At 43.9% G+C, this 22,464-nt stretch overlaps 1 protein-coding gene across 2 annotated transcripts in view; it reads left to right on the top strand.

The window, feature by feature from the left end:
• The window catches only part of SEMA3F (semaphorin 3F), a 209,646-nt gene that overhangs the window by 118,574 nt on the left and 68,608 nt on the right, over window positions 1–22,464 (top strand). For both annotated transcript variants that reach the window (XM_060240061.1, XM_060240060.1), the window contains exons 2-3: window positions 15,964–16,124; window positions 17,488–17,550. In XM_060240061.1, the coding sequence (XP_060096044.1) occupies window positions 15,964–16,124; window positions 17,488–17,550 (224 nt within the window). The remainder of the gene's footprint in view (window positions 1–15,963; window positions 16,125–17,487; window positions 17,551–22,464) is intronic.

The following is a 22,464-nucleotide window of genomic DNA, read 5'->3' as shown; positions in this document are numbered from 1 at the left end:
AATAAAACAATAAATTTGTTGTTCAGTCGCACAGTCGAGTCCGACTCTTTGCGACCCCATGGACAAAGTCAAGCCAGGCCTTCCTGTCTTCCACCATCCTCCAAAGTCTGCTCAAATTCGTGTTTGATACATTAGTAACGCTGTCCAGCCATCTCATCTTTTGCCGTCCCCTTCTTCTTTTGCCTTCTGTCTTTCCCAGCATCAGGGTCTTCTCCAGGGAGTGCTCCCTTCTCGTTTGGTGGCCAAAGTATTTGAGCTTCAGCTTCAGCATCTGAACCTCCAGGAAACAGTCTGGGTTGTTTTCCCTGAGGACTGACTGATTTGATCTTCTTGCAGTCCAAGGGACTCTCAAGATTCTTCTCCAGCACCACAGCTCAAAAGCATCTATTCTTCTGCACTCGGCCTTCCTTATGGTCCAGCTCTCACAGCCATACATTACTACTGGGAATACCATTGCTTTGACTATACGGACTTTTGTTGGCAGGGTGATGTCTCTGTTTTTTATTATACTCCCCAGGTTCACCATAGCTGTCCTCCCGAGGAGCAAATGTCTTTTAATTTCATGGCTACAGTCACCATCTGCAGTGATCTTGGATCCCAGAAATGTGAAGTCTGTCACTACTTCCATGTCTTCCCATCTATTTGCCATGGTGTGATGGGGCTGGATGCCATGATCTTAGTTTTTTTGATGTTGAGTTTCAAGCCTACTTTTGTGCTCTCCTCTTTTACCCTCAGCAAGAGGTTCTTTAGGTCCTCCTCACTTTCTGCCATTAGAGTGATATCATCTGCATATCTGAGGTTATTGATGTTTTCCCCGGCAATCTTAATTCCTGCTTCTGCTTCATCCAGGCCAGCATTCCGCATGATGTACTCTGCATATAAATTAAATAAGCAGGGTGACAATATATATCCTTGTCAAACTCCTTTTCCTATTCTAAACCAATCAGTTGTTCCATATCCCGTTCTGACCGTTGCTTCTTGACCCTTATACAGGTTTCTCAGGAGACATGTGAGGTGCTCTGGTACTCCCATCTCATTAAGGACTTGCCACAGTGTGTTGTGATCCACACAATCAAAGGCTTTAGCATAGCCAATGAAACAGAAATAGACGTTTTTCTGATACTCCCGTGTTTTCTCCATAATCCAGCGAATGTTGGCAATTTGATCACTAGTTCCTCTACCTCTCCAAAAACAATAGTCATTTATAACAAAAAAATATTACACACACATCAGTTGAAAATCCAGATGGCAGCATAACAGTTTTAACTACAGTGACTGCAGCACTATGTCAGGGAGGGCACATTTCTCTAAGAGCCAGAATCAGCTGGTGCTGGCACCAGTTGGTATGAGGGGTGCCCTAGGCGGATGGTACCAATGAAGCAGCTTGATCAAGTTATCAAAGGAGGCTGGTGTCATTTGAACATCCACTGCCTCAACCCAAAGCCTGGTGGAACAGCTCCATTTTACAGTTTCTGTGGAATTGTAATAAATCCCTCAGGGCCCTGATCTGAATTGGGAGCATGTTCTACCAGGCGGGAGCCAGGGCCGAAAAGACCTTGGCACTAGTCAAGGCATGGTGGATGTCCTTCAGGCTGGGGACTTCCAAGCGATGCTGTTTGGAAGAGCTCAGGGTTCTTTGGGACATACATGGCGTGAGACGGTCCTGTAGGTATGCTGATCCCTGACTTCATAGGGACTTAAAGGTTAGCATAGGGCCTTGAATCTGATTCAGTACTCAACTGGCATCCAATGCAGTTGGTGCAGCACTGGCTGAGTGTGAGTCCGCATAGATGTCCCAGTCAGCTACTGCATTTTGTACCAGCTGAAGCTTCTGGATCAGACCCAAGGAAAAGGTCTGCATAGAGCAAGTTACAGTAATCTAATCTGGAAATGACCATTGCATGGATCACTGTTGCAAGGTCAGAGGGAGAAAGGTAAGGAACCAACTGCCTTACCAGTTAAAGATAGTAAAAGGCTAATCTGACAGCGTTGAGCCTCTATAGAAAGGGAGGCATCCAGAATCACCCCTAAACTACTCACCTTTGGGGTTAGCACCAGTGCTGCCCCACCAAGGGCTGCGAGTTGTTTTCCTGATCTTATCCCCCCACAGGATAAGATCAGGAAAACAGGCACAGGACCACTGTCTTCACTGGATTCCGTTTAAGCCAGCTCTGTGTTGCAACCAAAGCCCTGGCCAGATTTTCTGGGGTGGAGTCAGTAGAGTTGCCAGTCCCCAGGTGGGAGCAGGGGATCCCCCAATTTGGAGGCCCTTCCCCTCTTCAGGGACATCAGAAGCGAGGGGGGGGTAGGGAAATGTCTGCTGGGCTCTCCATTATTCCCTATGGGGTCTGATTCCCATAGGGTATAATGGAGAATTGATCCATGGGTATCTGGGGCTCTGGGGGGCTGTTTTTTTGTTAGAGGCATCAAATTTTCTACATAGCATCCTGTGCCTCTCCTCAAAACATCCTCCAAGTTTCAAAAATATCGGGCCAGAGGGTCCAATTCTATGAGCCCCAAAAGAAGGTACCCCTATCCTTCATTATTTCCATTGGGGCGAAGGCATTTAAAAGGTGTGCAGTCCCTTTAAATGTGATGGCCAAAACTCCCTTTGAAGTTCAGTTATGCTTATCACAACCTGGCTTCTGGCTCCACCCCCCAAAGTCCCCAGATATTTCTTGAATTGGACTTGGCAACCCTTGACGTCACTCATTTTCATTTCCCTTTCATACCTAATGAAGGCCCCATCTCCCTAGCTGTGGTATAATAGTTTGAGATAGCATTATTTGTAGCATTGGGGGTTGTTTCTTGGTTTGTTTGTTTTGAGGAGGATGGGAATTCTGCATAGAAATAACACCTTATCTTTTAAATAACGGTGGCTCAGTGGTAGAGCATCTGCTTGGCAAGCAGAAGGTCCCAGGTTCAATCCCCGGCTTCGCCAACTAAAAAGGGTCCAGGCAAGTAGGCATGAAAAACCTCAGCTTGAGACCCTGGAGAGCCGCTGTCAGTCTGAGTAGACAATACTGACTTTGATGGACCGAAGGTCTGATTCAGTATAAGGCAGCTTCATATGTTCATATATGTTTATTTGCAGAGACACCTTTGATCTCAGCTCAGTCATCTTCTGATGATCTCCTTCGAACTGTTCAAAAGGCACATGATTCTCTTCTTTAATAAAAACATCAGCATGAATAACTGTGGATACAAATAACGGAATACCTTTATAATCTAAAAAAAATCCTCTGCAGAAAATTGCTTCCCCTTTGTCTAAAAGGCAGGCAATTCTCCTCTGTTATGTTAATTTCTGCAGAGGACTGTCCCCTTGCAGTCATCAAAACATGAAAGGGTAACTGACTAGCACTTCTCTGATTATGCTGTTTCCCTTTCAGACACAAGAGAGGGCTCATGCCCACAGTGTTTTGTCCAGGAAACAATGGGCAAATTTAAAGCAAAGCAGGAAGGAATGGCTGTTAATTCATAAACAACACGTGAAAACATGAAAATATGAGCAGTTGGGGGACTGAAACTTGGAAAATCCTTGCTGTAGAAACAGCCCAGGTCAGCTCCACAGCTCTCCCAGACCATCATGTCTGAGTCCCCATTTGCTTCCTTAAGTATTTCTTTATTTAAATTTATATTCTGCCCACCTCGCAAGCGGGCTCAGGGTGGATTACTGCAGGATTTAAAACATCAGATAAATTATAAAGAATTGAAAATAATTAAAACAGCATAATTTAGCAGATCCATACGCATGGGTTTCGGTTGGTACCACTAGGCCTCTAAGATTGTATAATCTGGGCCTTATAAAATTGTAACTTTAACTTCAGCAGGAGAATAACAGCAACAATCTAGGTCCAGTCAGCCATTCAGAGACACATACAAGATACTCCCTGGGAAAACACAGTTGTGAACCCAGAGCCCTTCACAATATAGTCACTCTCTGCAGACAGAATTCCACTAAGTGGAATGTTTGTAATTGTTACCTTTTCATAGAACTATCCAGAATTTATAAAGGTGCATCCCTTTATTGTTTCCATCTGCTTCTCTTCATGTATTTTTAAAACACAAGTAGGGAGATATACTATATGGAACATATCTCAAATAGAGGGACAAATATGATATACCTCATGTACACTGACTACATTGACACACTTTCATTAGTTTTTGTGCATGAGATTGCTCAGTTGATTTAAGTTTTTAGTAAAGTCCTGTACCATGGAGGATACAGGCAACAGAGAGAGAAATTATAAAAAATAGTGTGTGGAGGTGTGTCTCCAGCTAGTGGCTGATTATGACAAAGATATGAAATCGTATGCTGTGTTAATAGCTTCCCTCTTTCAGCGGTGGTACTGGTCAGTGTCCAGCAGTGAAGAGGTGGCCTTGGCAGAATGGTGGTTGGTGTTGATAAGATAATTGGTACTCATGCATCATTTCTCCTGCTCCTATAGGGTTGCGATTCAGTCAAGCAGCAGAAACAATATCATGCAGTTTGGGAGGTGATAATGATTGATCCCACATCAGGAAGGGCAAACAAGTTAAGCCAACAAATGCTGAAGTTTATCTGGTGACTGAACCTGTTCACAGGATTCAAGACCATTTTGGAAACAATAGAGGCACAATGAAAGCACTGAAAGCCACAGGGCTAATCCGGCTTTTTGTTCACCCTTCCATAGCTGGCCTCTGGTCCATGACCAAATCTTAGTTCCCTCTCATGGCAACTAAGCTCCCTTTTGCAGTCTCCTATGAGGGATTCTGTCAAAAGGGGTTTTTTGAAAGTGCAAATAAAACGGTGCCCCATAATTCTCCCTTTAGCTATTGCTGCTGCAGCTGCTTTGTGGATGAATTAATAATACATGAGGCCACCTTTCGCCCTGTGTTTCCAAACACAAGCATCCTGCCCTGGTTCACCTCCACCACCACCACCCCTGATGGCTCAGGGCATTGTTTGTTGCAGTGGATGACAGTCTGTACATTGTTATGTATGTATGAGGCTGCAGTGAAGGAGGCTTAGCAGAGGGAGGAATGGTATAATCTTGTCTGTAGATCTGTTAAGTATTTATTTTATTTAGTTCGGATCCCAGCAGCATGGTGTGGGTACAGAAGGCAGTATGTGTTAGCACATCCTGCAACCTGGACAAAGACAGTAAGCATATAGTTAAAAAGCGCATGTAAATGACCTTTAATGCATTAATCTGCCTTACAAAATTAACTTCCTTCCTTCTTCCTCGGTTAACCTGTTTTAGAAAATCAAGCACTACGATTGCCCCTAACTGATGCTGGGATATAAGTTGCCAGATCAGCAGCATCTTGTGAACAGATGAGGCTGCTTTGTACTAGCTCAGACTGTCTAGTTCAGTATTGTCTATTTTGTGTGGTGGCAGCTCTCCAGGGTCTCAGGCAGAGAAAGCATCTTGTAGCGTCAAATGAGAGAGCTGTTGTCTGAGATTAGGCCGGCACCAGTGCTACTGGCATCACACCATCTATGGCTGGGATTCCTGCTGCATCAGTAAAGTTGCCTGGGAGGGGGAGATCCGTAGGGAAGGGACTGTAGTCCACCCTCTCCTTCATGGCTGGCAGCCTCTTTTGCTGGTAAAAGCCCAGGTCAGTGAACAGAACTCAAGAGAGAATGTTTGATAACAGCAATAAATAGCAGAAAATATAAAGTGGATATTAGGCTACACTCCCCTGATGTAGCCAGTCCTCCAAGAGCTTACAGTAGGCCCTGTAAGAAGAGCCCTGTAAGCTCTTGGAGGATCTGCTATATCAGGGGGGTGTGCCTTAATGTGCAAAGGAGTTCCTGCTACAAAAAAGCCCTGTATATATGTAAACATGAAGGGGAGTGCACCACAAAGCCATAGCTAATTTTGAATTGTTAATACCCATGTTGAATTAAAACCATAGTGTAAGTACATAGTAGGTGTTATTAAGTGTCACTCATTTTATAAAGTATATGCAATGGCTAGTTGTCGCTACAGGCTTGTGGAAATTATCCGTGTCACATATGCAATGTTGGTAGATCCAGGTGGGCACCATGCTGGTCTGAAGCAATAGAACAACTTTTGAGTCTAGTGACACCTTTAAGACTAACAAAAGTTTATTCAAGCACATTTCCTCACATTACATATGCAGTGTTTTGCTTCTGCAGCTGCCTAACTGCTTCATAGCCAGGGCTTTTTTGGAGTAGGAATACACAGGAGCGCAGTTCCGGCTGGCTTGGCATCAGGGGGTATGGCCCAATATGCAAATGAATTCCTGCTGCAAAAAAATGGTGGTGTCAGAGGTTGTGGCTCAATATGCCAATGAGTTCCTGCTGGGATTTTCTACAAAAAAGCCCTGTGTCACAGCACAGGCTCCTTTGCTGTAATAACCGTAGCCAGGCCTTGTCTTAGGCCACTTTGCTACTCCCCCTGGAGTCAGATGGCACAGGAGGTTTATCCTTTAATTTGTTCCATGGCTTGTTTTAGACTTGCATTCTTCTGCCTTGTTCTTTTGAGGCTCAAGGCAGAAGCAGGAGGATATGAGCTCTTCCTCCTTTGGTCAGGAGATATATATATATATATGTTACAGAGATCATATGCATATTTACACCTGGAAACATGCATTTGGAGTGGAGGGCACTGGTGGGCGAGCAAAAACGAGTGGCCAAAGGAAATGAAGCAAAACAGTGAAAGGACTGGAACATACCTAAAAGACCCTATCGACAACATGGATATGAGGAACAAAGTCTGGGTCCAGACTGGCAGTTTAAGCTGACACAGGGATGGCCCCTGTGTGGCTTAAAAAATGCAGGTCACAAGCACACATCTGGCTAGCGGACCACTCCCATACTCACCTTGTCCCTAGTCGTCTGTAGAGCGACTTAAAAAGTTACCACATACTAAAAGTGGTAGCAAACAGTAAGGCATTTTTGAGGCGCCTTTCCTGGCTATCTGAATGTTCTTCTGGGCGCCCACAGCCTGTTCCTGTTCTGGCAGCAGGCTGTGTCCCGTCTGACCGCCCCAGGGTGCTTTTTTGTGTGCCAGATCACTTCTGGGACAGGACACTGCCACCACTGCTTGCCCGTCTGTACCTACCATGTAGCTATCAGCTCAGAGTGAGTGCCAAGGAATGTTCTGAGTGCATACTGTGGTGAACTGTGTGCCAAGGTGAATCTTGATGGTACCTTTCAGTTTGAGATGCACAACTTATAAACATTCTTAATACAGGGCCAATAGTGGGAAAGAACCAATTTTGAAACCAAATGTACAGTCTACCTAGTACAGATTTTTCAGTAGTATTATATACACAGGAAATGACACCCCCTCCCCCCCAAAAAGACACTGAGACAACAATTTAATCATCACTTGTAAGAATGGTCTAACAAGTGATTTTGCAGACAGTACCAAAAATAGATTATTTAAACTCCTTGTTTCAAGTAACAGACAAAAGTCCTTGAGTGAGCATATTTATAGAATACATTTGGGATGTTTATTTTCTGCTTTTCATAAGAGCCTGGGTACATGATTAGATTATTATTGGAAACACTGGATTCCAGTGAAATGGTATCATTTAGTATTGGATTGTTGTCCAAATCCATTTCATACGAAAGGTCATAGTAACTGAGCATGGAATCTCAGGGCAATAAAACACAGAAAAATATGTTTCAGTGAATTTCCACTAGCATGTCTACATTTCTCTCCTATAGTCCTTCTTCAATCTCACACTTTCCAGTTTGCCCCACTGCTCTTGATACCACTGGCTGATGCCCCAGTGGGGTTTTGCAGGCAGGGGTGTAGGGTTGCCAGATCGGAAATGGAAAATACCTGTAGACTTTGGGGTGGATCTGGGAGAGGTCAGGGTTTGTGGAGGGGAGGGGCCTCAGCATGGTACAGTGCCATAGAGTCCACCCCTCAAAGCAGCCATTTTCTCCCGGGGAGTTGATCTCTGCCAGCTGGAAATCAGTTGTAAAAGCAGGAGATCTTCAGACCCTACCTGAAGGCTGGCAACCCTAGGTGTTATGGTTCCATTAGTTGTTGGTATGAGTGTGTGAGCATGTAGAGTGCCATCAAGTTGCAGCCAATTTATGGTGACCACATACAGCTGTTCTGATAGATTTGTTGGACAGTGTTGGATGAGTGAGCTGAGCCATAAGAGTAGACAAACTTTTAGAACTTAAGTCCCCTGCAATTGTTAAATTGTCACATAAAAATTGCCTGCACACACCTTAGGTTTAAGCAATTTCAGCACCTTTTGATATAAACAGACAGGTGATACTTGCTGTTTATGTGTTGATGCCAGTGGTAGGAATAATAGTGGTAGTAGTGTCAGCACCAGCTACAACAACAGAAATAGAGGAAATATTTTCCTTTATCCTTTTTGGTAGTTTCAGAATTTCGCTACTGGTGAACAAGGAATGTCCACAGATTAATATATAAAAAAATAAATGACTTTTATAATTTTACAACAGGAAGAGAGAAGAGAGTTTTGAGTGAGTGACAACTTAAGTCCAGTTTAATTTGGAAAAAAGGTATTTCCTTCCAACAAACTGCAAAGTGCTTGGTCATGATGTTACCATGTGTCAAGAAATGATTCCTTGGAGTCTCCCTCAGCTCTTGTGCCTCCCTCAAGGAGGTTGCCAGCCTCCAGTTGGGGCCTGGAGATATCCTTATTTTACAGCTGATCTCCAGCTGACGGTCCTCAGCTCCCCTGAGGAAAATGGCTGCTTTGGAGGGTGAAGTCTATGGCTTTGCACCATTCTGAGGTCCCTCCCCTCCCCAAACCCTGCCCTCTCCTGGCTCCACCCCCAAAGTCTCCAGGTATTTTTCAACCCAGACCTGGCAACCCTACAAGGGCAGCCATGCTATCTTATAAGTAAGTGACCCAGTGTGGCCTGAAGGCTATTATACTGGACCCGACCCGGGCATGAGAATTTTGTGTCTGAATTGGAACAATATGCCAGTGGATTTACTGGTGGCCTTGGCAAATTACTACCTTACAGTTTAAATTAACAGATGTTGAGTCCAGTGGCATTTTTAAGACCAGCAAAAATTTATTCAAGGTACAAACTTTTGTGTGCAAACACATTTCTTCAGATACATAGAAATGGAAGCTAATGTGTGTGTGTGTAAGCTTCCATTTCTATGTATCTGAAGAAATGTGTTTGGGAGATGCCTTTACATAGAAAAAGGAAAGGTCCCCTGTGTAAGCACCAGTTGTTTCCAACTCTGGGGTGACGTTGCTTTCACAATGTTTTCACGGCAGATTTTTTACGGGGTGGTTTGCCATTGCCTTCCCCAGTCATCTACACTTTCCCCCCAGCAAACTGAGTACTCATTTTATCGACCTTGGAAGGATGGAAGGCTGAGTCAACCTCGAGCCGGCTACCTGAATACTCAGCTTCCACCGGGGATTGAACTCAGGTTGTGAACAGAGCTTAGGACTGCAGTACTGCAGCTTTAACACTCTGCGCCATGGGGCTCTTGCCTCTACATAAGTGAGCAGCAAATTAACATACAACTTAATGAAGATGTTTTGACTAGATGTTTTATGCAAAGACTAAATAGCAATAACAAGCTAAATATGAGATGTTGGCTTCTGTTTCTATGTATCCCTCTCTCTCTCTCTGTCAGTCTTTTCTGATGTTTTATTTTTAAAATTGCATTGCAAAATCCCACTGTTCTCCCACCTTTCCTAAACAAAATATTCCAAGAGTTTTAAGCATGTTTGTACATAATTTCCTGTCTCCTGGCTCCACCCCCAAAGTCTCCTGGCTCCATCCCTAAATTTTAGTGGACCATGAAGGAGAACTGTAAAAATAACCAGGCCACTTTGGGAAACCCTGCTCTAGTAATTCCTCCAATATTTATGGGAAAGACCATAAAGATTAGGGGGATTCCTAGAAAGTTGCTTGATGTGATTATATTGTTTTCCCCTCATTTTCCCGTTCCATGCTATTGAGGGAATGGGGGGAGGTACATGGAGTGTGAGTAAAGTTTGTCCACAGTTAGTGGGCAGCTGGCAAGCCTAGTGTCAGGGTTGCCAACTCCAGCTTCGCAGTGATGGTTGAGAAGGTCAGTTGGGGAAGAGAGGGAGGTCAGCAAGGATATGAAACCATGTCATGTCCAGATATGAAACGGTGTCATGTCCAGATCAAAGTTCAACTCTTTACCTTCCCATGAGATCACTATCAAATTTGTAATTTAAATGTCCTGCCATGTATTGCTTCCTCTTGCCTTTTCCCCACCTGTACATTAATTATTAGCTTCTGTATGTCTTTGCACTATATGTCATACTAATCCTTTGATCCCTAAATAACTGAACTGTCATAACTGGATCCAGTTATGTTCCAGTCTTCCTAAAATCCCTCTCAAAATCCTGTTTCTGGTTTTACTCAGTGGCTGCTTTCATAGGAGGCTGGAAAAAGCCACCACCACTGTGCAAGCAGCATGGAGTGGGATTGAGGTACACAGGGATGACATTCCAAGCCTGTCTCCAAGCCACCTGCTGCTGGTACCATCCCTTCCTACTCTCCCTTCTTGCTTGTCAGGTGGGTGCAGAAGTGTCAACCAGATAGCAATCTTGTCAGGCTCCCTATGTACCCAGTAGCCCCCTCCATCAAGCAGAGAGCCATGGCTTACAGTTGAAAGGATGAATTCTTTTTTTAAAAGGACCAATGAGTGAAAAGGAAGGGGAAAGTCAGCACTGAACATCCCATTTTTAGACCATCTGCCTTCTCCTCTAGATTGGCTGCAGTCAGAGCTTTCACATGCTCCTCTGCCTGCAGCAGGCATGCTGTTTACTCTTTTAAGCTGTAGCAAAAAAAGAAATCCCCCCCTTTGCTTAGGCTTAAAAGGGAGAGCCCTGGGACCCCTGTGAGCCATGTTTGGCAAGAGTGCATAGTTATGTGGAAGCGTCCAAGTCAATCAAGGGTGTGCTGTGTGCCACTAAGGGAAAACATTGAAAACAGCCAGTGTGAGGAGAAAAATCCATTCTGAAGACTCATGGGGGGACTCCAGCCAACAGCAGTCCCATCCCTCACTAAAGCCCCAGCTGACCTTAGTGCCTTTACAAGTAATAACCAGTTTCTCCTAGAGAGTCTCTATGGTATACCATAAAAGAAGCAGAACTCCTAGAACATTCATCCTTTGTAGCCATTCTAACAGATCAATTTTGTCCACATTTAGTGGTGTACCTTAAAGTCATCCCCAAAAGCTGACATTTCTTTCAGATGAATTGATTTCTGTACTCTGAAGATCAGTAGTAATTCTAGGAGTCCTTCAACCTGGAGGTTGGTAACTCAAGCACAGGGCCAAACTATGCATGACAGCCAGAGGTCTTGATGATATCTGTATGTTTTCCCTATGGGGAAAATAGCAGATGGTGTCTCTGTGTGATTTGCCTCAGGGAAATGGCACTGGTGGAAATAGTTAAACCCCACTTCCCCAGAGTTGTAGCCCTAATCTGAATTGAATGCCCATGCTGTTGCTGTTGTATTTGAAAATAATTCATGGAAAATTGTTCATGGATTTCCCTCAGAGAGGGGAAGCACTTTGCCCACAAACAGTTTATGAGAAACAGGACTTAGTATTTCCATATATCTACCCAGTCTAGCCCTAAACCTAGTCAAGATGCCTGAGGACTGGAAGGTAGCAAATGTCACCCCCATCTTTAAAAAGGGTTCCAGAGGAGATCCGGGTACCTACAGGCCAGTCACTCTGACTTCAATACCAGGAAAGTTGGTAGAAACCATTATCAAGGACAGAATGAGTAGGCACATTGATGAACACGAGTTATTGAAGACTCAGCATGGGTTCTGTAAGGGAAGATCTTGCTTCACTAACCTGTTACATTTCTTTGAGGGGGTGAACAAACATGTGGACAGAGGAGACCCGATAGATATTGTTTACCTTGACTTCCAGAAAGCTTTTGATAAAATTCCTCATCAAAGGCTTCTTAGTAAGCTTGATAGTCATGGAGAAAAAGGACAGGTCCTCTTGTGGATCAAAAACTGGCTAATTAAAAGGAAGCAGAGAGTGAGTATAAATGGGCAGTCTTTGCAGTGGAGGACGGTAAGCAGTGGAGTGCCGCAGGGCTCAGTACTGGGTCCCATGCTCTTTAACTTGTTCATAAATGATTTGGAATTGAGAGTAAGCAGTGAAGTGGCCAAGTTTGCAGATGACACTAAATTGTTCAGGGTGGTAAGAACCAGAGAGGATTGTGAGGCACTCCCAAAGGGATCTGTTGAGGCTGGGTGAGTGGGCGTCAACGTGGGAGATGAGGTTCAATGTGGCCAAGTGCAAAGTAATGCACATTTGGGCCAAGAATCCCAGCTGCAAATACAAATTGATGGGGTGTGAACTGGCAGAGACTGACCAAGAGAGAGATCTTGGGGTCGTGGTAGATAACTCACTGAAAATGTCATGACAGTGTGCGATTGCAATAAAAAAGGCCAACGCCATGCTGGGAATTATTAGGAAGCGAATTGAAAACAAATCAGCCAGTATCATAATGCCCCTGTATAAATCGATGGTGCGGTCTCATTTGGAATACTGTGTGCAATTCTGGTCACTGCACCTCAAAAAAGGATATTATAGCATTGGAAAAAGTGCAGAAAAGGGCAACTAGAATGATTACAGGTTTGGAACACTTTCCCTATGAAGAAAGGTTAAAATGCTTGGGGCTCTTTAGCTTGGAGAAATGTCGACTGCGGGGTGACATGATAGAGATTTACAAGATTATGCATGGGATGGAGAAGGTAGAGAAAGAAGTACTTTTCTCCCTTTCTCACAATACAAGAACTCGTGGACATTCAATGAAATTGCTGAGCAGTCGGGTTAGAACGGATAAAAGGAGGTACTTCTTCACCCAAAGCGTGATTAACATGTGGAATTCACTGCCACAGGAGGTGGTGGTGGCTACAAGCATAGCCAGCTTCAAGAGGGGGTTAGATAAAAATATGGAGCAGAGGTCCATCAGTGGCTATTAGCCACAGTGTGTGTGTGTGTGTATAAATTTTTGGCCACTGTGTGATACAGAGTGTTGGACTGGATGGGCCATTGGCCTGATCCAACATGGCTTCTCTTATGTTCTATGTTCTTAAGATGAAAATTTGGTGACCAGTGGTGCAGAGTGTTCTGTGTTTTACTCTGTTGTGCAGAATATATCGAACTGATGCATATTAGCATATTTTATTTCAGTCTATCCTTACAGGAGAATTTTTAATAGACAGTTCCAGGTTCTGGGGATTGGAATCCCACATACTGTGTAATGAAATTCCCCTTTCTAACACACAGTTAATTAATGTAATTGATTTAAGCTGAGAGGTAGCGGACTGCCAAGGCCACCAGTGAGTCCATGACAGTGCTGAGCTTTAAATTTAGCATTCTCGGGCTCAGATCCAATACATTATCCTGCAGACCACACTGGGTCCCTTGTGAGTGCTGCTGTACTCAGAAAGGTACTTGAGTTGGGACAGGCTCTAAGGAATCATTTCTTGCCAACCAAGGTAATGGCAAAGAGCACCACAAATCACAGTTTGCCTTGCATTGACTGGAACAAAACATCCAGTACAAAGCCATGTACTTTACATGCTATTTGGATTAAGAAACCTATGTCTCTGTAAGCCACGGTGGTTGTTCCTGTGTCTCAGAGCTACCTGAACTATGGGTGTGGTTTCTGAACAGTGCTGTAACTGAACAATTTCTGACTAGCATCTTGCTAATCGCTTCCTCCACAATTTTCTTTTCAGTTGTGGAATAGGAAATGTTAGCAACAGTGAAAGTAAGGAGAAGATGGCCTCAAGATTTAGGAACAGTCTTCTTGTCACATATGGAAAACAGCCAGGCTCCTGCTGCTTGAGATACAACATAAAAATATGTGGAATCTTTAATAAGTGCAGCCTACCTTCTGTAATTAGGCAAATGCACATTTCCTGATTAATTGGTTCCAGTTATGTATAGTTACTACAAAACATTGTTATGAGAGTATTCTACTCCCCTCAGGTCTGTTATGATAAATTATGCACATTCCATGGCCTTACTGAGATTCACAAAGATCTGTCTGTCCTCAAGAATAGATCCCACGTACCAGTACCAGAGCCAATTGGTTTCAATGGGACTAGGAGTACCTAGTTGCATAGTATTAGGCTGGCTATAAGCCCAAATGTTTAGGAACAGAAAACCAAGTCTTGCTGCCTGGGATTAGTTGCTGAGGGGATGGTTTATTGATAAAGGCTCAGATTTCATCATGCTTAAATCTCAAGGTGCTTCGGAATTTGGGGGCTTGACAGCTGCCACTGAGGTAGAGTTGCCAAGTCCAATTCAAGAAATATCTGGGGACTTTGGGGGTGGAGCCAGGAGACATTAGGGGTGGAGCCAAGATCAAGGCTGTGACAAGCATAATTGAACTCCAAAGGGAGTTCTGGCCATCACATTTAAAGGGACGGCACACATTTTCAATGCCTTCCTTCCATAGGAAATAATGAAGGATAGGGACACCTTATTTTGGGGCTCATAGAATTGGACCCCCTGGTCCAATCTTTTTAAAACTTGGGGGGTATTTTGGGGAGAGGCACTAGATGCTATACTGAAAATTTGGTGCCTCTATCCCAAAAAACAGCCCCCCCAGAGCCCTAGATACCTGCGGATCAATTCTCCATGATTTTCTATGGGAATAAATCTCCATAGGGAATAATAGAGTTCCCAGCAGACATTTCCCTCCCCTCCCCCCGCTTTCTGACAACCCTGAAGTGGGGGGAGGGTCTCCAAACCGGGGGATCCCCTGCCCCCACCTGGGGATTGGCAGCCCTACACTGAGGTGTACTTGGATATTAACTGAAACCAGAACTGAAAATATTACATAGTTCGACACTGATTACAAGTAATCTGAATTGAAATATTAACAACAGTCAGTAATGTTTAAAGGCGGTGCACCCCCCCCACACAGATACTTTGAGTTGATTCTTTTCTAATTTTAAAATATTCGTTCTGGTTCTTTAATATCAGAATTAAAGTCAATTAAACAATCTGGTAGTCATTTCCCTTCCCACACATACCCAGTAGGGATGAAGTTCTCAAGGATTTAGTTGCTCATAGAAGTGATCTTTCCTGCCAAATTGCAGACCATGGTAACTTCTGGACTTTGATTTGGCGGATTCCCATTTGCAAGACAATTCTGTTCTTTGTGGGTCTGTGACTCATAAGCTGAAATGTGGACTTGGGAAAGGAATAACAAATACTGTGCTTGCCTCTTCTGGCAACATTGGCCAGACAGAGGTAAATGTTTTGTTTGCATATTGGGAGGCAGTTCTGTAGGCTAGATTGGGATGTTGGTACATGCCACAGTTTCTCCCTCCTCCCATGCCAGGCAGCACCTGCTGACTTTATGCACATGCGCTACAATGCACATGAGAGAAAGTTATATGAACTATGGCCAAACCAATAACAGGAGGTGTAAGATTTTGCTCCCTCTATTATGCACTCCTGCATGTCCTGCTTTAGATGTGAATGGGTGGTCTCATGTACATGGATATATATATATACACCTGCTTCCATAGGAAGCAAACATTTACCAATAGTTGTCATATCATAAGCAACGTTTTCATTGATTATGCAAAATGGGGATCCTTTCTCTTATCTACCTGAACTTTAGCAAGCAGCAGTCAAAGGGTGATAGATACGACTCCTGAGACTTTCATCCTAATTGGATCAAAAGAGGGAGGGAATTACGGCTGGAAATGTGGTTTCTCTTGAAACTAGTGTGTGTGTGGGGGGGAATAATGAGTATAAAACAAGAAACTTAATGTGAATTAATAATAATAAAGGAAAAAGAACAAATGCTTTAAAAACTAGAGTGAGTTGAAAATGTTTTATGCCCTTTACTACAAATCAAGCATGCCACTTAAACAGATTTTTGCCATGATATCAAAAATAACCCCAGAAAGTGCCAGCTAACCCCCTACCACTTTCCCTGTGTTTATTCCTCCAGAGCTCAAGGCCACTGGCACTGCTCACTTCTTCAACTTCCTGCTCAACTCAACAGACTATCGTATCCTCCTGAAGGATGAAGATCACGATCGCATGTATGTGGGGAGCAAAGACTACATACTGTCTCTGGACCTTCATGACATCAATCGGGAGCCCCTAATTGTAAGGGCATTTATCTTTTGTACCCAGAGTAAAGAAAAGGCAGGGAACCCCTGGGATGCATTTGGAGCAGGCAGAAAATTTCAGTTTAGTGGGGAACAGAATGCATGAGTGATTATACACTGAGTTTGAAGTGGATGGATTGTGGAGCAAATAGATCAGAAGCAGGGTCAAAATCAATGTTATTTTATAATTTTTTTGGCATCCCTACAATTAATGAATTAATTCTCTTCCAATGACTGTGCTTTAGCATAACTTTTTTTTAAGCTCAGAAGAGATTTGTGTTCCAGTTCTGGAGAGGGATAGCACACACCCTTGAAAGACCTTTCTTTAAAAAGCATAAAGTTAATAAAATGAATGGACATGCAGGGCTACTACAGTGCTTAATTTCTAAAAAGAGAAAATCAAAATAGGGTATTTCCTGCTGTATCTTTAAAATATAAGTCTCAAAGTGACAGCTATAGAGGAAGAGGCAGCTGTGTAGCTATCATTAATGTTATTGCAGTGACACAGTGTGATATGTTTGAGACACTTGCATAGCCACTAACAAAACTAATACAGTTTTGGCACACACAGGGAGAAGAATTGTATTTTCTCAACAAGCTGCGTTCTAATTGCTATTAAATGTGATCTCCCTCACAACAGACGTTCCAGTAGGGTTGCCAACTCCAGATTGGGATATTTCTGGAAATTTGGGAGCAGTGCTTGGAGAGGAAAGTTTGGAGAGCTCAGTGGGGATATGATGCCATACAGTCTATCCCCCAAATAGGACTGCCAGCCTTCAGGTGGGACCTGGAGATCGCCTTCTTTTACAATGATCTCCAGCTGGCAGAGATCAGCTCCCCTAGAGAAAATGGCTGCTTTAAAGAGTAGACTCTATGCCGTTGTACTATGCTGAGGCCCCTCCCCTCCCCAAACCCCACCATCTCAGAGATCCACCCCCAGAGTCTGCAGGGATTTTCCAATACAGACCTGGCAACCCTACCTCCAAATCTGCCATTTCGTCCGAGGTAACTGATCTTTGTAATCTGGTGACCAGTTGCAATTCTGAGAGAACGCCAGGCCACATCTGGAGGTTGGAAACCCTAAATCGCACACTTAAGAAACACACTTAGAACTCCTGAAACTAATAAAGAAGAACTGAACTGTTCTACAAATGATTGTTGAAAGATCCTTATTGATCTTCAGCTTCAAGTTTACTTTCCCAGGGGACTGGCTGGATTGAGACTGGGATGGGCCTTCACTTTGTACTTATGTATCAGTTGGCACCAACACTGGGCATGGTGAAGGCCCTTCCCAGTTGTCCTTAGTGTGATTCTCCTGGAAATTACAGCCTCATGGGTGAAGGTGTTGTTTTATTTGGCAGATTCACTGGCCTGCATCCCAACAAAGAATAGAGGAGTGTATCCTATCAGGGAAGAACAGCAATGTAAGTACCTATGGCACAGGCCTCAGGCTTATGGAATTGGGGTGGGGGCAGAATGAGGGATAGAGGATCCTTATTACCAGCCCTCAGATAATGAAATCTAACTTTAGATGTTCCATTCCCTTCAAAGATTGTTGAGACTTGAGCTCAAGCAGTGACATTTGCCGCTATGTGTATCTTTACTGTGATTTCCAATCAGCAAGGTATGCATTGCTGATTGCCCATTCACCTTTGATTAATTATCTTCTTGGTCTTAGACTTTGGATTGCTGAATCTTGTATCTAAGCTAAAGCAGTTTTGTTGGCCACTGTGTTTATTAACGCTGGCTGACAGAGTGAGCTTGTTCTGCTCGCATTGGCGGAGGGGAGGAACACTGTGTATGTATCTTTAAATAAGTACAATCATATATCCACAATTTTGTATATTACTATGCACCTTGAGTAAGGAAAACTACCTTACAGTTTTAACAACGAGTTCAAAACACAAAGAGCTATAAGCTCCAATAATATTGTACAATTTAACAAAGAACTTTCAAACAGTTAATTGCTTATCAAGCGTTAGGTTGGTGAGTATGCATTGTAATATTGCACAGTTCAAATGGGCTTGAACCAACCCCCACGCCAAATTAATAAATGTTGTTCAGACAATAATATGGTAAATATGCAACTACATGCACCCCAGATTTTCAAGCATGTTTCAACTCCAGATCTTCTTTCAGGTTGCAGATATATCAAATTGATAGACAGTGGGTGCTGCTTAAGTAAACTATATTTGTTGAGCTTTGGTTCTATTAGAATACATTTGGAATATCTGTGACATTGTTACAGTGCTTTGTTAAATTGTACAATATTATTGGAACTTATAGCTCTTTGTGTGTTTGAACTAGTTGTTAAAACTGTAAGATATTTTTCCCTACTCAATGTGCAAAGTAATATATGAAATTGTGAATATATTATTGTACTGGTTTAAATGTACATCCACAGTGTTTTGTCTCAGTTTCTTGTCAAACTTTATACACTGTGGTTCCTCTTGTTTTTGTATGCATTTGGGGAAAGGCGGGATGACAAAACTATCACTAGAAAGAAAGGTTGTCAACAGGGCTTTTTTGTAGAAAAAGCCAAGCAGGATTTCATTTGCATATTAGACCACACCTCCTGACATCACCAGAAGTGACATCACTTGTTCAGTAGGTTACTTTCGGAATATTAACGCAGAACACTACAGTGCCATCAGCTGTATTTTATAGATGTGTGTTCTCACAAAGCCCAATGAGAGACCTTGTTTTGCCCCCCCCCCCAACGTGACCAGAGAGAGAGAGCCATGTGCAGAAGAGCAGGCAGCAGCAGGCCCAGCTTCTCCTAGGGGGAGATCATGTCTCTCCCTCTCTTCACAAGCCCATTGGGGGCTGGAGGCAGCAGAGAGGATTGAGTGCATGGTCTGGGAGCACATGACTGCCTAGTGCCTTCCCACTGTCAGAGACCTTTTTTGAGCCAAAGCTCTGGCCGAGCCAACTAGAATTGTGTTCTTGTGTGTTCCTGCTCAAAAGAAGCCCTGGTTGTCAATAAAATGACACTATTAGTTTGCACCAATGTTTGACTCAAAGGCCACTTGCATGGTGTACCTTAGCACTCACACGGTATAGTGCCCTTTTCATAGAGGGCATATTCCTTTTCCCTTAGATCTCTGCAACAGATTAGAGACTTACTTTTTTAAAATGATGAAAGCTGGGAATTCAGACAGGTTTATACACAGATTGTTATTATCTTATATTCTAATAATGAAGTGTGGTCCAATCTGTGGATACTTAAATCTGTGGATCAGTCCCCCACTGACTAAAAACAAATAGTTCTGCAAACTTGGGGGACACTCCAGGTTCACAGAGAAATCTGAAAATATTTTAAAATACATTGGGAGGTTTAGTCCCCTGTCTGCTTGTGTGCATTATCTGTTCATGTCCAGACAATGAATTTGCCCCCCTTGGTGACAGTGACACGCTGTGTTTAGTGGCTTGTGGGCAGTGAAGACATTGGTGAGGGGGGCAGGAGCCAAGGTGGACCTGGAGGCAGAGGCCTGGAGCTGCACTGGGCTTGCTGGAGGTGGAGCTAGTGGAGGGGGGTAGGAGTAGTGGTGGACCTGGCTTTAGTATCAGCAATGGTGGGGGTGGCATGAACCACAGTGTGCCAGGCAGGCAACGGCCAGGAGCCATGGTGGGCTCGTCAGTGACATCAGTGGTGGGGGAGGTGGGTGCTTTAGCTAAGGGGGAGGAGTAATCCACATATGAGTAACATGGGTCCCCACTTGTCAATATAACTAATCTCAATGTGGCCAGAATGGTGGATCCTTAAATCTGGAGTTTGGAGAGAGTTAACCCCCCTCCCCAATAATAGAAGCCGCACCTGCAGCTTTAAATAATGAATGTCTTCAGTGGCTAGGCAACCATAACAGCCTACAAGCCTTGATATCTGTCAGTAAAAGGCAGGCAGGTGCCAGGATTTTCTGGACATATTTTGGCCTTTGAGAGAGGAATCATTTGGCCCAGCAGCAACCACCTGGCAACTTGCTACCACACAACTAGTATGACTCTAGGGTTGCCATTCCCCAGTTTCAAGGAGGGGATCCCCTGGTTTGGAAGGCTTCTGCTCACCCCTGGCTAGCTGGCTAGTGGGGGAATTCTCATACCCAAACAGTGACATCCCCTTGTAATGTCTCCAATGTCCTGACATCATACAGAAGTTTCCTGGTCATGCATATTAGCATCTCCCCCCCTTTTAAAAAAATAAGCAGAAGGTTTCAAAAGACTTGGAATCAGAGCACCCGTGAAGTCTTGCAACAGTTCTTCCCTGCACTCTCCCACACAGGCTAAGAAATGGCATCAGGACCTTCTTTGTTCCATCAAACCTATAGAGGTTCCACTCCCTGGTTAAGCACTGCATTGCTCACTTTGGCATTAGGATCCTTTTAAGTTACCCTGCTTATCGCCTACCGATCTGCCACAGACCACTCCCTCCCTTTCCAAGGCTGAATTCCTTCCATTCAGCTTGCCTTGCCACGAAATTAAAACACAAGCACTCTCTCCACAACCTGTGATTGGTTTCTGTATGCTCAGCGTCACAAATGCAATCACACTGATAACGGGTTGCAGATATATTATGACCTGAATGAGGACCCATTTCTTGTCTGTGTGGCCTCACTGGGAGGGGGAAGAGTGAGTAAACTGTGCTACCAGGAAATAAGAAAAGTGTTTCATGTTGCTCAGAGGAAAGGGGTAAGAAATTGAAAATAAATACAATGTGCCTACAGCACTCAGAAGCCAGACATAGGCATGTTGGTGACTTCAGGATGGAAGGGTTGATGCTCTGTTTTTTGGGCAAGACTCAATGGTAAGAAGCTGATTCTACCATAGAATTTTGCCTACAAACCAGAGCATCACCCTGACATTCCTGATGTACCTACATCACTTCCAGGAGATGTAGGCAAGTCACCTTTATTTCTGGATTCTTCCCTTTCCAGTCCCAGTAAGTGCACCCCCATCCACCAACTGCTTGTCTGAGGGACCTGGCAACCCTACTGGCACCACACAACTGGGCCTGGCCTAGCAACTGGCATTGCACAATTCAGTGAGAGTTTTCCCAGGGAGAAACTGTCAGGGGATGGAAGGGGGAAAAGCTGAAGACAGGGGAGCAGAAAGGTAGTTTGGCTGGTAGTTGGAAAGAATGGAAGGAAGCAGGAAAAGAGAAGAGGCTATGGGGACCTCCAGGGAAGAAAAAGAGGACATTATTTATTCCATTTATATCTTGGATCCTGCCCTGCTTGCAGGGCAGGTTCCATCATAAAACCACACAATAAAAACCATTAAACAATTAAAATACATCTTAAGTATCAGAATGTTATCATTAAAAGTAACCAGTTCCTCAACGGATCTCCACCAAATTGGGCTCAAGTGGTCACTCTGACCTGGGGTCACTGGAGGGGAGGCCAGATATAAAGTGAATGCCCACTGCCTCAGCTGAAGCCCAGGTGGAAGAGCTCTGTTTTACAGGCCCTGCAGAATTGTAGTAAGGCCTGCAGGGCCCTGATCCCTAATGGAAGCTCATTCCACCAAGTGGGGCTCAGGCTGAGAAGGCCCTGGCTCTAGTTGATGAAAGACAGACATCCTTGGAGCCAGGGACCAGGAGGAGATGTTGGTTTGTGGATCGTAGAGTCCTACGGGGCTCATATGAGGAGAGGCAGTCCCAGAGGTATGCTGGCCCCTGGCCCTATAGGGCTTTAAGGGTGTACACCAACACCTTGAAACAGATCCATTACTCAGAGGGCAGCCAGTGCAGTTCATGCAGCACAGGGTGGATATGTGTCTGCACAGATGATGAAGCAGAGAATAACGAGGTCTGCACACATTACTGGTATGAAACGAGGTTTACTTTTGGTACCAAGAGCAGAACTTAGTCGGCCATGGGCCCCCAAAATGACTAAGTTAAAATCATTCTACATACAGACCATTTTATTCACACAGATGCAGGCACACAGGCTTATCTGATTCAACATTCCCCACCCCCTTGCAATTCCTTCTAGTACTTTTCCATTCCTCCTGTCTCCATGCTTTATCAGCTCCAGCAAGAAGCTTCTCTGAGGCCCCTTTGTTATCTGATACACATCCAGAGGCCTCAATGAGGTCACTGTCTCTTATCTAATATAAAACCTTGAATTCACACCCACTTGGGGCTGTCTGTGCTTCTAACGAAGAGTTTCATCAGACATCCTAGTTCTGAAGGCAGAAACATGCTTTCATTCATTATCATAGGGGTATTCATTAATTATTCAGGGATCCCCCTTCATTCCCCCCTTTCAGTCTTCTGAAAGCTTATTTAAGCCTGAAGGAGACTGACCATCATCATTATCAAACAAATTAATTCTGTATGA

Source organism: Heteronotia binoei, chromosome 5, assembly GCF_032191835.1.
Source record: "Heteronotia binoei isolate CCM8104 ecotype False Entrance Well chromosome 5, APGP_CSIRO_Hbin_v1, whole genome shotgun sequence".
NCBI lineage: Eukaryota > Metazoa > Chordata > Lepidosauria > Squamata > Gekkonidae > Heteronotia > Heteronotia binoei.
This window is presented reverse-complemented; position numbering and strand designations above follow the sequence as displayed.